This window comes from Varroa destructor, unplaced genomic scaffold (assembly GCF_002443255.2).
Source record: "Varroa destructor unplaced genomic scaffold, Vdes_3.0 BEIS01000006.1, whole genome shotgun sequence".
Classification (NCBI taxonomy): Eukaryota; Metazoa; Arthropoda; class Arachnida; order Mesostigmata; family Varroidae; genus Varroa; species Varroa destructor.
The window spans coordinates 21,520,815-21,533,659 of NW_019211459.1; the positions used below are offsets into that span (position 1 = coordinate 21,520,815).

The 12,845-nt window shown below is 43.3% G+C and overlaps 1 protein-coding gene across 5 annotated transcripts in view; it reads right to left on the reverse strand.

The window, feature by feature from the left end:
- Window positions 1-12,845, reverse strand: part of Myo10A (unconventional myosin 10A) — a 53,857-nt gene that overhangs the window by 15,629 nt on the left and 25,383 nt on the right. For 2 of the 5 annotated variants that reach the window (XM_022813011.2, XM_086993396.1), the window contains 11 exons: window positions 10,752-10,872; window positions 5,679-5,870; window positions 5,094-5,328; window positions 4,531-4,766; window positions 4,031-4,283; window positions 2,982-3,641; window positions 2,501-2,725; window positions 1,623-2,164; window positions 1,155-1,383; window positions 488-901; window positions 34-105 (listed from right to left, as the gene is read on the reverse strand). In XM_022813011.2, coding sequence (XP_022668746.1) covers window positions 34-105; window positions 488-901; window positions 1,155-1,383; window positions 1,623-2,164; window positions 2,501-2,725; window positions 2,982-3,641; window positions 4,031-4,283; window positions 4,531-4,766; window positions 5,094-5,328; window positions 5,679-5,870; window positions 10,752-10,872 — 3,179 coding nt within the window. The remainder of the gene's footprint in view (window positions 1-33; window positions 106-487; window positions 902-1,154; window positions 1,384-1,622; window positions 2,165-2,500; window positions 2,726-2,981; window positions 3,642-4,030; window positions 4,284-4,530; window positions 4,767-5,093; window positions 5,329-5,678; window positions 5,871-10,751; window positions 10,873-12,845) is intronic. The other 3 variants (XM_022813012.2, XM_086993395.1, XM_022813013.2) reach the window with 3 other exon arrangements.

The following is a 12,845-nucleotide window of genomic DNA, read 5'->3' on the forward strand; positions in this document are numbered from 1 at the left end:
CTACGGAACCTGGTGAGTTTGTTTTGTTTTTACCTGACACGTTATACAGAGGCAGGTTATAAAAGGCAGGATTCGAGCCGTTACTGTTCGACGTTGTAGCGCCGCCTAGGAGGTGATATTAGGGGACGCTTTCTTAGATATAGACATGATGAATATATATGTTTATTTATGCATACAATATAAAATTTAGTTCCTGCGTATATCTGTGGGTGTCAAAACGAACACAGCTGCTGCAAGTGTGAGCTCCTGTTTGAAGTAAGAAATAACTGTTCACAATGAGCCCAAGCGAAAAAGCAGACGTTATACTAATTTTGGCTCTTTATAGTGTACCTAGTGTAGATATGGGATGAAATATTCACAGCTATATATATATATATATGTATATTCATTCTGATTAATGTTTACTGGCTGCGTATATAAATATGTATATACCAACTCTAACATGTACTTATATATTGTCTTCCTATTGCGTTGATTCAAAGCTCACCGTTACTTCCAGGACTTGATGGACCCTGAGTTCGCTGACCAGGTGCTCCAAAGCCAAAGAACGCCGCTGCCCCTGGGTTCAGCCCCGGTAAGCCTTGCACACCTGCTCCAGACATTGCTCCTTGTTGCTCAACTGCTTGCGTTACACCCTTGATGCGAGCGCTCAGTGCGACCGGATCCTGCCACATCATTCCAATTGAGTCCTCGGCAAGCGAGAGGACCTCATCGTCGTCGAAACTGAGCGACGCTGTTTGCACTTCAAGGGGTTGATCCAGTGGCACCAAAGAGCGCTGTAAAGTCGTCGTGGAGTTCGATAATGAAGAGAGTCCAAGCTGTGCAGGTGTCGGCATCGGTGGTGGAGGCGGCGGAGGCGCTGGAAATACGGGGTCGGGAGTCTTTGAGCCTGATTCCACAGCTGTACGGCGAATATGCATAGATAAACAATCAAGTATTAACTAGCTAGCCCATAGAGCATTTGGTATTATTTGAAAAAATTCTGCTAATATGGTACTAAAGTAACTGTTGCGGAAATATACATCGAATTATTACTGCTATTTTAGTTAAATAACGGTTGTGCCAAAAAAATATTCACTGAATAATTTCAATGTAACCATTAATAGTTTAGTATTTTTAATATCATGTTATAAAAAGTAGAAAGATATACATACGATCACTTGTGCTATCCTGATCATCATCCAATATCATTCCTTTGATTTTCCGTGATAGTCGAACCGGATCGCTCATTGCCTCTATAAGAGAATCATCATCGAAGTCTCGCTGACGGCCCTTCAGGCTAGCGGCCAGGGAGCGGGCATCTGATAGTCCATCATCGCCATCAAGTACCGGATTAAACAGTTCATCAAGATACTGATCGAGGTCAGCTGTATGTGATGGAACCTATACCAAAAGAAATATAAAATGATCGAAATATTTCAAATACGGATACGTGTGCGCATACAAATCCTATCGAAATGCGATTCTTTGTTCAAACGACTAAATGGTCTTTTAAAGAAAGGTCACCAATCGACATTAAACCTACTTTAACAACCTAACAACGACGACATAACCGCTATTTCTCTGAAATTAATTATTCACTGCAGTGAAGCAGAAATCCCTACTTCGTGAAGTTGCTGTACCTTGACGTGGCGTACGTGTGAAGCGAGTGACGGCGCTTCCGAGCAGTCAGACATCGCAGATGACCGTGTGTATTCGCCAGGCCCTACGCGAGTTGCGCGTGAACTTTGCGATCCGCTTCCTAAGGCCGGCCCGGGAGCCTGCGCTGAGCGCTTGCTTTTCGGGTGTGGAGGATATCGGTAGTCGGGCCGTGCAGCTGGCGGGCGATCCCGTGCAAATTTGTGCTGTGGTTCGATCGTCTGCTCTGTGACTGGCATAGAGCCTGTCGAGCCTCTAGCTCCGTCGTCGGCACCTCCAGTGCTGCCGTCATCGAAGTAGCGTTCATTGAGGGCCGATGCGCTCAATCCTAGCTTACGTTGCCAGGCCGGATGAGGACGCTCGCCTCCTGCGTTCATAATCGGTGACAACTCAGATATGTCAGGAATAGATGAAGAGCGGCCGTCGGCCATTTCGCCCTGTTGATGATGCCCTTGATATCCAGCTTGCTGAGATAAGTATCGCTGATTCAGTCGCGACTTCGTGCTTAGTGGGAGCACATCATCATCTTCAAGCAGGCCAACAACATTATGATTATCATACATCACTAATCTTACTAGGTTATTAGTTTTTGAAAAAAGTAAAACAAATCGATGTATCATGAAAAATTCTAACATATTAAACGTCTATGAACAAGTTGAATAATTATCTAGTTTTATACCCACTGGACCTATGGCTGCGTATCACCATTACCATTTGCTACTTACTATAGGTAAGATGTGCATTATATAGATGAAAAAGAAAAGAATAATTCTGAGAAAACAAGCATAAAATCGATCGCCCTTCTAATATATCTGTAAACAGCCAACAATATACGGTAAGTCTTTAAATCTAAGCAACTAACCGGCATCGCTCTGAAGGTCATCGTGACTGACCACACTATCGTTATGAGTACTAAGTTGCTGATGACTTCGACGGACCTCAAAGTAACGATCATTTAAGGCGCTGCGTTTCGATAGAGGTGGAGGTACTACCGAGCCTTCGTCGCCATCGAGAAGATCGTCCATCGAACGACTCCGAGAAGGAGTCATGTGATTCTTCTTGTAGGCACCGCCACCGGCCGCTGGACCTGCATAATAATTATTAAATATTCAGCTCGTCTTGCGCTATCCCGCTTCTAAAAATTATTTGTCAACGACGAAAATATTTCAAGAAATAAAGATGTACATTTCCTGGGCCAAACATGCGATCTCTTATGAATTGACTTGGGTCGCTAACATCCAGACTTTTTATTCATACACACACACTTTTGCCTGCTAAGTAGTTGATCATCATTAGGAAATATCACTTATCACTTATGATATCACTTATTATATTTCACCCACCAAGAGCATTTGTGCTCATATGGTGTAGCGCTTTCCTCCCCATAGCTACCGGAGGTGCGGGTTGTGGAGTCTTCGCTGTGGATGTTTTACCCCGCGCGACCTGTCGATTAGCTGGTGGGGGATTAGCCGGAAGCGGTGGCAGTTCCTTTATATCTGCTTCGTAAACATTGTAGCGTTCAGGATCATGTGGCCCTGACGTCGAAAGCGGCAAACTTTTTTCCATAGGTCGGGACCGGTCACACGACACAAGATAATAGCTTTTGCAGGTGTCGAACCCGGGAGCAATTTCCGTTTCCGAGATTAGGTCCATAAGATAATCGGCCCCGTTCAACGAGTAAACGATATTCCCATTTTCCTCAATGAGGTCCGTAGACCAGCCAAATGAATGGGATTCTTCAATACCTCGGGCGTGCAGCATATCAGTTGCAAAATCCTGTCCCGAACTCCACGAGTGCGCTTCAATAATGGTTGCGGGCGCTCCGCTATCTAAGGGATCCGTCATCTGATCATACGTGTGAGCTTCAAGCCCGATCTGAAATCGATTGGCATTATTGCGCCACTCGAGCAGGCTGGGTGGATAAGTTCGGGCTAGCTTGGCGTCCATTGCGCCGATGCGTAGAAGGAGACGCTGGCAGTGACAAGCGTAGTTATCTACGGCCGCTGTTGTTATAAATACGTAACGAAAAAGGCAACAACACGGTCAGAAATTTATTTCATAGTAAAAGAAGTTTATTATTTTTAGGTAATTATAGTTCGATATGAATAGAATGGAAAGCTATTATCAATAGAAAACAAGGCAATAGAGTTTCGCCATTCTTTCGGGGAATTGTAAACTAAAAAAGCAACTACTCTTGATGTATTCTAATTTTGAACCTGACTTGTTTTTGTTCGAACAGAAAACAATGAGCCAAGCTATTCAGTAATGCAAACTGAAAGTGTCGTGTGGGCCAGGCCCATTAGCGTTTCTGTACAAGGGGATAACAAACTAGAATAACTGCTATCGAAAACACTCTAGTAACTTACTTCTTTGTAACCACTCTTTCGCTTACCATGGTCAGAGACGTATTTCAGGAGGTATTTGTAGAGCGTTCTCGACGGTGGGAAGCAAGAAAGACAGTTAGCCATTAACAGCCAACAGCGATTTCGGGACGCGGCGTCCGGATTATTACAGGTCTGGGTTGTGAGCTGGCAAAGAATTTCGTCTCGAAGTGAAGGTCGTGCCAATCCCCGTTGTACGATGTAGTCGCCCAAGAGTCGCTCCCGCTTTCCCGTCAGATTCGGGTCGTACATGAAGCGCAGAATCTGGCAAGATGTGTCGATTAAATGTAAGATTAGATAATCGCTTAATTATTATAATTAAATTAATAAGATTAGAATAAAGATAAGAAAATTTCGCCTGAATAATGGCAACGATGTAACGATACCTAATCTAGGAAACTATAGCTACCTTCCGTTAGTCACTATGACATAGTAAAAATCTGCTTTTCACCCTGAACTAAGCCTTTGGCTAACCAAAGAAGAAGAAGAAGAAGAAGAAACGTTTGCCTACAAGCTTGAATATGGCCACCGAGTCGTGGTTGTCTTGGTCGTGAGCTTTAGCAAGGAACGGCGTAGTAATAGGCTCTTTCTTGAGACCCCATTGGTGGCTCTTAAAATAGATGTTGGTGAATTTGCTGAATACGTGCGAGTCGATATCTGCCGGAAGTCCAATAACCCGGCGAGGCCTTCGTTGAGGACGCTCGTTTGCTTTAACAATATTTCTCTCGCCTTGGGGACACTGCCAGTCTACAACACAGCGTCGATACGTTATTACGATTACCTTAAATGCTGAATGTTATTACGCGTAACTTCAGCTGAATTAGTTAACCATGACTGTTTATATCAATGCTGTTGGCTCTTTGTCAAAGCGTAGAAGAGTAAACAGTACACGCTAAAACTGCTTCTGCAACGATTTTATATTGTCTGAATAAACAATCCGAAACAGCGAATCGGACCTAGCTTTGAAAAAAACCAAATTAAAAATTCAAAAAGCTATGCGTTTCTCGTTAAGTTAGACATGTATAGTTTCGTATAGTTCCTGAATTTACAATTGACTTGAAACGATTGACTGACCATCGATATTATTGAGTGCCAACTGTAGTTCTGGCGGAATTTCGAGATGTTGAAATGTGGCTCGTTCTCGTTTCTCCCTCTCGCGTTCTTCACGTTCCACTCTCTCCCGTTCAGCTTCGCGGGCTCGACGTTCGGCCTCGCGTTTTAACGCGACACTCTCTTGAAGTCGACGGAACGAGCGTAAGGCCAACTTCATGCGCCAGTTTGCCTGGACACGAACAACGCCACGACGCACCTGAATAAAAAACACGAGTACAAATTTGTGCATAATCAGTGTATAAACGACCTGTTTAAGATGAATCTGTTGCTAGATTGTAATTATAATATAATCATTTGGGCGCTAGGTCTCCTGCAATGTGTAATCGCATACAAATATAAAATTTATCGGAAACCCCCAAGTAAAGCTATTTAAGGTTAGTTTCCCCAGATTATACTAATTAGATGTTTGACTACAATGTTTAAAATTTACGCGCATACATTTCTCCCATTATCCGTCAGTGTTTAATTAGACATATCGATCACCTGCTTCATGCGACTAGAAATCTATGTCGATAAGATAGTAGCTGATGGCTCGATATAACGCACTTTGAGGTATTTCCGCCGTTGTGCATAGCCTCGGTACGCGGACTGGATCTTAACTGCAGACAGTTTTATGCGATCGTAACGTTGACGCGCGAGATAGCCCCGGATGTGCTTCTGGATCGTTATAACGGCCGAGCGAATACGGTTCGCACGCGTCCGATCGAGGTGTTGTTCCAGGGGCTCCCGCAGAAACACCTGGTACAAACAGTCAATGGAAAACAACGATCAAACAGAACAATACAATGACATAATGATTGACGTCAACAAAGACCGGTCCTAAGGACATCGACAACAAAGCGTGGTTATGCATACTTACCTAAGTAAGGTTACAAAGCAAATAAAAAGTACACATACAATAACTTTCCTCGGTTAGCATGTTGCGCATTTATCTGCCAGCCCCTGGATAAATAAAGTCGTGTAAGTTTTATTTTTTGCAATTGGCAAACAAATGATCGTTTGCCAAAAGGGATGGCAAAAAAATCCCTGAAACATTTAATAACTGATAAACAAAAAGCACCTGTCTATTGAAACTTCTATGATAGTCACGTTGCCCGCATGAATCTTCATTTTGGTTCCTCGACACATAAAGATGCTCATATATTTCCTAAAGAGAAAAAAGTTGGCCATGGTTTCAACGTTGTGGACTTACTGCGAGAGGGGCTTGAAACGCTCTTAAATCGGGTTGGATGGCCTCGCCCTTTTCGTCAAACCATCCAAACTCGTGAATGCTGACGGAGGGAAGGCCTCTAGGGGGTTTGGCGGGTGCGCGAAGTAGCGGTAGAGCTAAGCTTGATTCATGATCCAAATTAAGCAACTGAAATGACACACCCAGATTGGGCGACTGCTGTTGGTCCTGTAGAAACACATCACTATTGTCACTTATGGCACTGTTGTTAGCACTGGTGAAGGGAAGCTCTACAGAGGAACATGGCATAGGTGATGTCTCTAGCTGAATTGTGGAACTGGTGAAAGCACGTCCAACGTGCTTATGTCTGCTATTTATTTGCCCTTCATCAGTGAAACCCGCAACTGCCTTCTCTTTCGATTCATCGCTAGGAACGATATAGTTATCAGCATTGATAACAGGCGACAATGATTTTGCTTCATTAGGAAGATCATGATCGCTTTCATCTACAGATGGATGATACCGAATCAGACGAACCGGCTCACTTTCGGAAAAGTTCACCTCGGAATAGTAAGCGCTAAAAGGCCGCCGACGATGTTTTCCAGCTTGCATAAACAATGCTGATCTCGATGAACTAATTATACCCTTATCTTGATCAGGAACTGCTAAGCTGTGTCTCTTCGAAAATGAACCAATAATAGGCTTATCGCGATAAGGTACCTCAGAGAATTCTGAGTTGTTACCATCGTTTTCGTTCTTATTTTTATTGCTTTCGTTATTTTCATGTAACCGATTTCTATTTCTCATTTTTACTACGGAATCGCTAACTTGAACCGGCAAAGCCTCGAAATCTTCTGTTTGATGCTGTTTGATGGCAGCCATTGCATCTATTTTCGGGGGCGAATCCACCACGTCTTTGATTGAAATTGTTGGAGAGTTCTGTAGTTTCTTAAGTATTTTTGCTCTCGAGAAGTTTTTATTAATTTTCTTCGGAGTGGCTACATGTTCCCGTGAACTCCTAATAGTCTTTGATGGACTTGTGTGCAGTCCGTCCATGTTTTCGTAATTTGCAACAATATCATAAACGCTATCCGAGACAATGATTGTACTATGATGTTTATTTTTTGCGGTAAACACAGGTGCGCCCGACCCGGCCAATAACTGGCTAACGGCCATGCTCATTGGGCGAATTTTACCGGCGGTGAATTCGGAAGGTCGTGGCAAACTTGGGCTCTTTTCATCTGGTCGATGCTGAATGTCTGCGATGCTGTGTCTCTTTGACGGAAGTGTACAGCTTGAACCAATGGGCATCGTGCTGGTCGATACAGATGCTAGTGGCAATCCAATAGCGGATTTGTTTGCGCGGTGATCTTTGGACTTGTCGGTATTTTTGTTAAAGATTCGACTGAATATGTTGCTTAGAGGTCGAGATCGACGTCGCTGTCTTCCAAGTGCTAAACTATTATTGTTCTGAGGCACATTTGGTAAAGGTCTTCGAAGTTGACCTCTTGGCATGGTGGCGGGCAACGATACATCCACATCAATACCCCGTTCATTGAAACCCATTGGCGAGAGCTCGAAATGGTTTTCCTTGTCGTTAGGCGAATCAAGCTTACCATCAAAAGTGGGACTAGAACTATCTTTGGTACTTATAGGGTCACACAGGCCTGGGAAAAGACTATCTGCACCAGAACTTCCACCATCAGTATCATTGAGCTTCTTTTTAAATAGCACCTTATTATCTTTCTTTTTGGCAAACCGTTTCAGACTTTTCCATTCCACTCGGTCAGCCTCGACATTTCCCTCTCCTCTGATCGACCTGCTTCCTGATTTCTCTACAGTTGCTTCAACAGGGTTCTCTTCATCATCATCATCTATTAGCTTGCTATGTTCCTGACCCGTATTATTTTCGATGATATTCGCAAATAGTTCACGACTATCACGCACCTCACTCATGTCCTCAACAAGCTTATTGAACATTTCCTTTTTTTTAGCTGTACTATATTCCGGACTGCTGAGAATTAGGTCGCTGCGACTATTCAACGAACTAGTAAGACTGTCTTCAAGCTTCGCGATAAACTCTCCTAATTCAGGAGCTCGTTTATCTGGTGTATCCAATAATGAGCTCACACTTAAATGGTTCGCATCCGGCGCCAATTTTTCAAGGTCCGTGTCGCCCCCTTCAAAGTATATAACCGTGGTGCCATCATCTGATAGAAGCGATTTACTGGTCTTATTGGAAACCTGATTTTTGTTCTTTAGCGGAGACAATGCCGGGGAAAGCTCTTCGGGCTTTTCGGTACCGTCAATCCTGTTTTTATTATCTAGATGTGCTAGATCCCTATCTTTGTCGACAGTAACCACGGGAGTGCTTGTCATGATACCTTCTTCGGGTATGAAGAAACCAGCGCAAGGACTTGCGTTACTCATAGGGTTTGATGACAATACTGGCGCCATATTGCTTTGCACTGCTACAGCGTGGCCGTTGTATTGCTGGAGATCACTAGGCAGAGCATGTTCACCTCGGAGAAAATCCGTCTCGCTGATGTCGTCGTGATCGGCTTCAAAAAATCCGTTACCGTTGACGCTATTGGGCGAGTCTAACGACAAGCTGTCAGACCGAATTGTTCTTTCCAGGCTATTCAATTTGGCTTTTAACTTGTTTGGCGACATCACCTTTGCTGATCGTCGTGGCTGATCACTGAACGAAAATAACAGGTTTTCGGGAAGGTGGTCTTTCTTCTTGCGACGAAACAAAGGCATCCTGATGGACTGACGTGAGGGACACAGCTAGAGTATCGGATAACGCCCGAAGAGCCCAGACAGATATACGAAACTTTTGTAACCGCAACAGCATAAAGCCAGGACAATAGAGCGCTTTCCTACACAGCTTTCTTTCCTGTTGGGGACACTGTGCAAAATAAACTACAGTATAGGTAATTCATTCGACTTCAACTTATTGTAGGCATTTTTCAGCATCGATCGCGTCCATGAAAACAGCACCATCACTCTTAGCGATTATCTGCACGTTCGTTCAGTTCTTCTTCACTTAAACTTTAATCACAGGATATCAGTTAATTTTACTCAGTATGAACTTGGCCTCGTCGCCTAATAGGTCCCTAAGAAGGTCACGTGGTGCAATTAATCTCCGCGTAGCTAGTCAATGGAAAAAATGGAACAAAATCTAATCTATTTCATTCCAATTTCGCTCCTATAAGCTGCTGCACAACAGACTAATTCCAACAGCTACGCGGCACTTCTTCGTACAATTGGAGATTCTATTGGAGTTCTCATCGTATCCGCTACTACGGCTGCCTGTTTCGTGGCGCCGCCGCAGTGGAGAGCGCGATCTTATGTCCGGATCGAACTGTTTGATCTGTTAGGCCAACCAACGGCCGACGGTTAAACCAACGCTATTCCAAGAGAGCTGAACAGTCAGTCTACAAATAACTACTAGTCAACTAGCACGCAGCGCTCAAGCTCAGCTCACAGCTTTAACAGTTGAGCCCGATACCCCAACAGGGCTGAGTTCTTGTCCTCCGCTTGAAATCCTTACAAGTAAACTCGTGCGATCTCGAAGAGCCCAACAAACCGACCCTCCCCGCGAAAACTCGTTCATTCCGCGCATTCTACTAAGTTAACCGACTGCGGCTGCTGCTGCTGTTGTCGTACAACGCGTTTCTGAATCTCTGAGTCCGTATGTTTGTCTGTGTATCACAAATCTAAAGCAAGTCGAAGCGACTAGTGCAGATCGAGAAACATCTTAGATCCAAGACCCAGGCAGACAGCTCCGACCCAGAGCCGGTGCTCAGCGCTTGTTCAGCATCGTAGTGTGGACGTATGGCACCGCATTCAGGACGAAATCTGCGCCTAATGGGCCCACTGCACAGGTTGTCTCTGATACGGATAGTGCTGGTGCCGCTGCCTCATATGCGCTGCATCTCTTCAAAGAGTCCGGGAAGATAATTCGCTTTTTGAGAAGTATGCATCTGGGTCGTAAGGCATGCTCAGTGCCTGCACGGAAATATAGGTAGTTACTTTACCATAAGCGCGGATTAAAGGGAGAGGTGTCTATTCGTCTGCAGCGAAAAAGTTAGGTTTTCAGAGAAGGTGTACGATGTAGTCCGAGGAAATATTGGGGCGACACAATAGAAGAATTTCGAATAAAGGAGGGCGGGAGACTTGAAGCATATGGAGTCGATGCAAAGCGTCGAAGTAACGGGACCTGGCCACCTGAGGCTGTTGATGCCTGCTATGACAGGCTACGTACCCATTTTGCATACGCTATAAAACTTACCCGAAATAACTTATGTAGTCTACAAAATGGTATGAGAAATAGCCATTGAGTTTAATTTATTGAAGTTGGGTTCAACGACTTATCTTAAATCTCTGGTCTTCAGCAAAACGTTTATGCAAGCGCGCTCGGCCTAAGGTTGATCTAGGACGTTTACCTTCGATTGGCCAAGCTGGTAATTATCCTGTCTTGAGGAGAACTGTTCCAAAATACGTTGACATATATCACGCGGCGGAGCGGCACGTCCGAGAGTCTTCTGGGAAATTAGACACTGGTATCTTATGGAAGAGAAAAACAGAGGATGCAACGTACATCAAAATTATTTGTTTTTTTTTTTCTTCTATGCAAAGCCACTATTACAACTGTGACGTTAAAAAATACATAGCCTAAAGTGTCCTTAGCTTATTCAACATAGACATAAACTAAAGCTGGAATTGTGAATTATTGATTAGCTATGGTGAAGAGGATACGAACAGTGACCTGGAAAAATAAGTATACTGATACCGAACGCTGATATTACAACATCAAGTAGGCATCACAGCAGTACTTCCTTGAGCACACCTATATATAACAAATTCCTATATTAGTATCCTGTGATGATGTAGACTAATTTTTTTCGAATATCTTTTAAAAGCCAATAAATAGTTAAGTTGATGTTGTTTAATTGATAAATTCGAAAATATGCCGATAAACCTATCCAATATTTACACTCTTCGTATGAGAACAATTTCAAAATTATCTAAATAGTATATAAATATACTTTTGATCCGATTTATCGAACAGCCTTCTATTCGGTTTCAAATTTTACGTTGCCCGCCAACTTCATCCAGGCCGCAGTTGACTATGACGAGCTTCCATAGTATTTATAGTTTGTTAATATATAATAACACAGTCCACCAGAACTATATAATAGTAATTAATGGTAATACGGAGCTGGATAACTTGGTAAAAACTATAGCATTGAAGAAATTACTTAGAGAATTAAAGACACTTAGCTAGACGCAACTCTTCCAATGAGCGATGTTTTTCCACATGTAATTTGTTTACAGCTTAAATGATACTCGTCATAAGAGCGTTCGACACGGGTCGCTTTATAAGCATATGACGAATGACTATGGATATACACAATATGTTGTGACTTTACATTTCTCATTCATTGACAAAAAAAACTCTGCTCCTTATTCTATAATTAGCCTTCGAAACACTTCGGAAACGTACGTTATTATGATACCCGGCTTGAAATCAAGCTAGCGAGATAATAAGATTGCACGCTTCTTTCTATCTCTCAGTGAGAAGAAGATGATACAGATATTGTTAGCTTTTCGTTTGGAAGATTCACTGTGTCATGATGGGTCCTGCCTGCTTTATTATACATTGAAGCGTCGCAACAGTCACGTCCTGGCAGCTGCTCTACTTTAACGCGAAGAGCGCGTATGTACGGTGCAGGAAAATACATGTCTTAAATGTGGAACAAACGACAATCCTTATAGGCGTAGCTTCGTTGCGACAAATCCGAGCGTTAGTACAAGCAGCACGAGCATTAGACGCGATAAAAAAAATTCAAAAATCATACCACCTTCACCTTTATACGCACACGCATGATCGAGTGACTTCGTTTAGCATGCACTAATATCCATTGAGTTTGTTGTACATAAACGCTACCCTTAATCGATATTATCACATACTAGCCGTAGGAATCATTCGTAGAGTGCTACATGCACCTCTTCCGCTTTCATTCTGAACCAACAGAATTCAGCCTGTAGCTGGTAAACAGTACATTATCATGAATCTTTGATAATTTAGCTGGTCCAGCAGATCTAAGTGACAAAAAAAGATACCGCGTTACGACGCGGTCGCATAGGGTAACCACGCCAGACAAACATTTGTCTAGAATAAAAGACAATTGCGCATGAGAACTATTTTTGCAGTTAACCAGTACCTCTTTCACGGTAGCCATAATACCCACACCAATGAGAAGGATACTATGAGATGGCGCTCATCTTAGCGTTGATAAACTAATTCTGCATATGGTCATGCTAGCGCCATGATTTCGTCAGCCGACTTCCCACCTGAAGTTGTTGTCTACAATATGTCCCTACAAATTAAATCTAAAGGACGGAAAGAAACAGAAGGCGAAGTCAATGGGCGAGCTTCAAAACACATGGTTCTCGTAATGGTCAGGTGTAAGAGGAACTGTGCCACGATATTGAAAGCAATGGGAAGTCCGGTCCCAGAGACCGCGGTCTGCCCC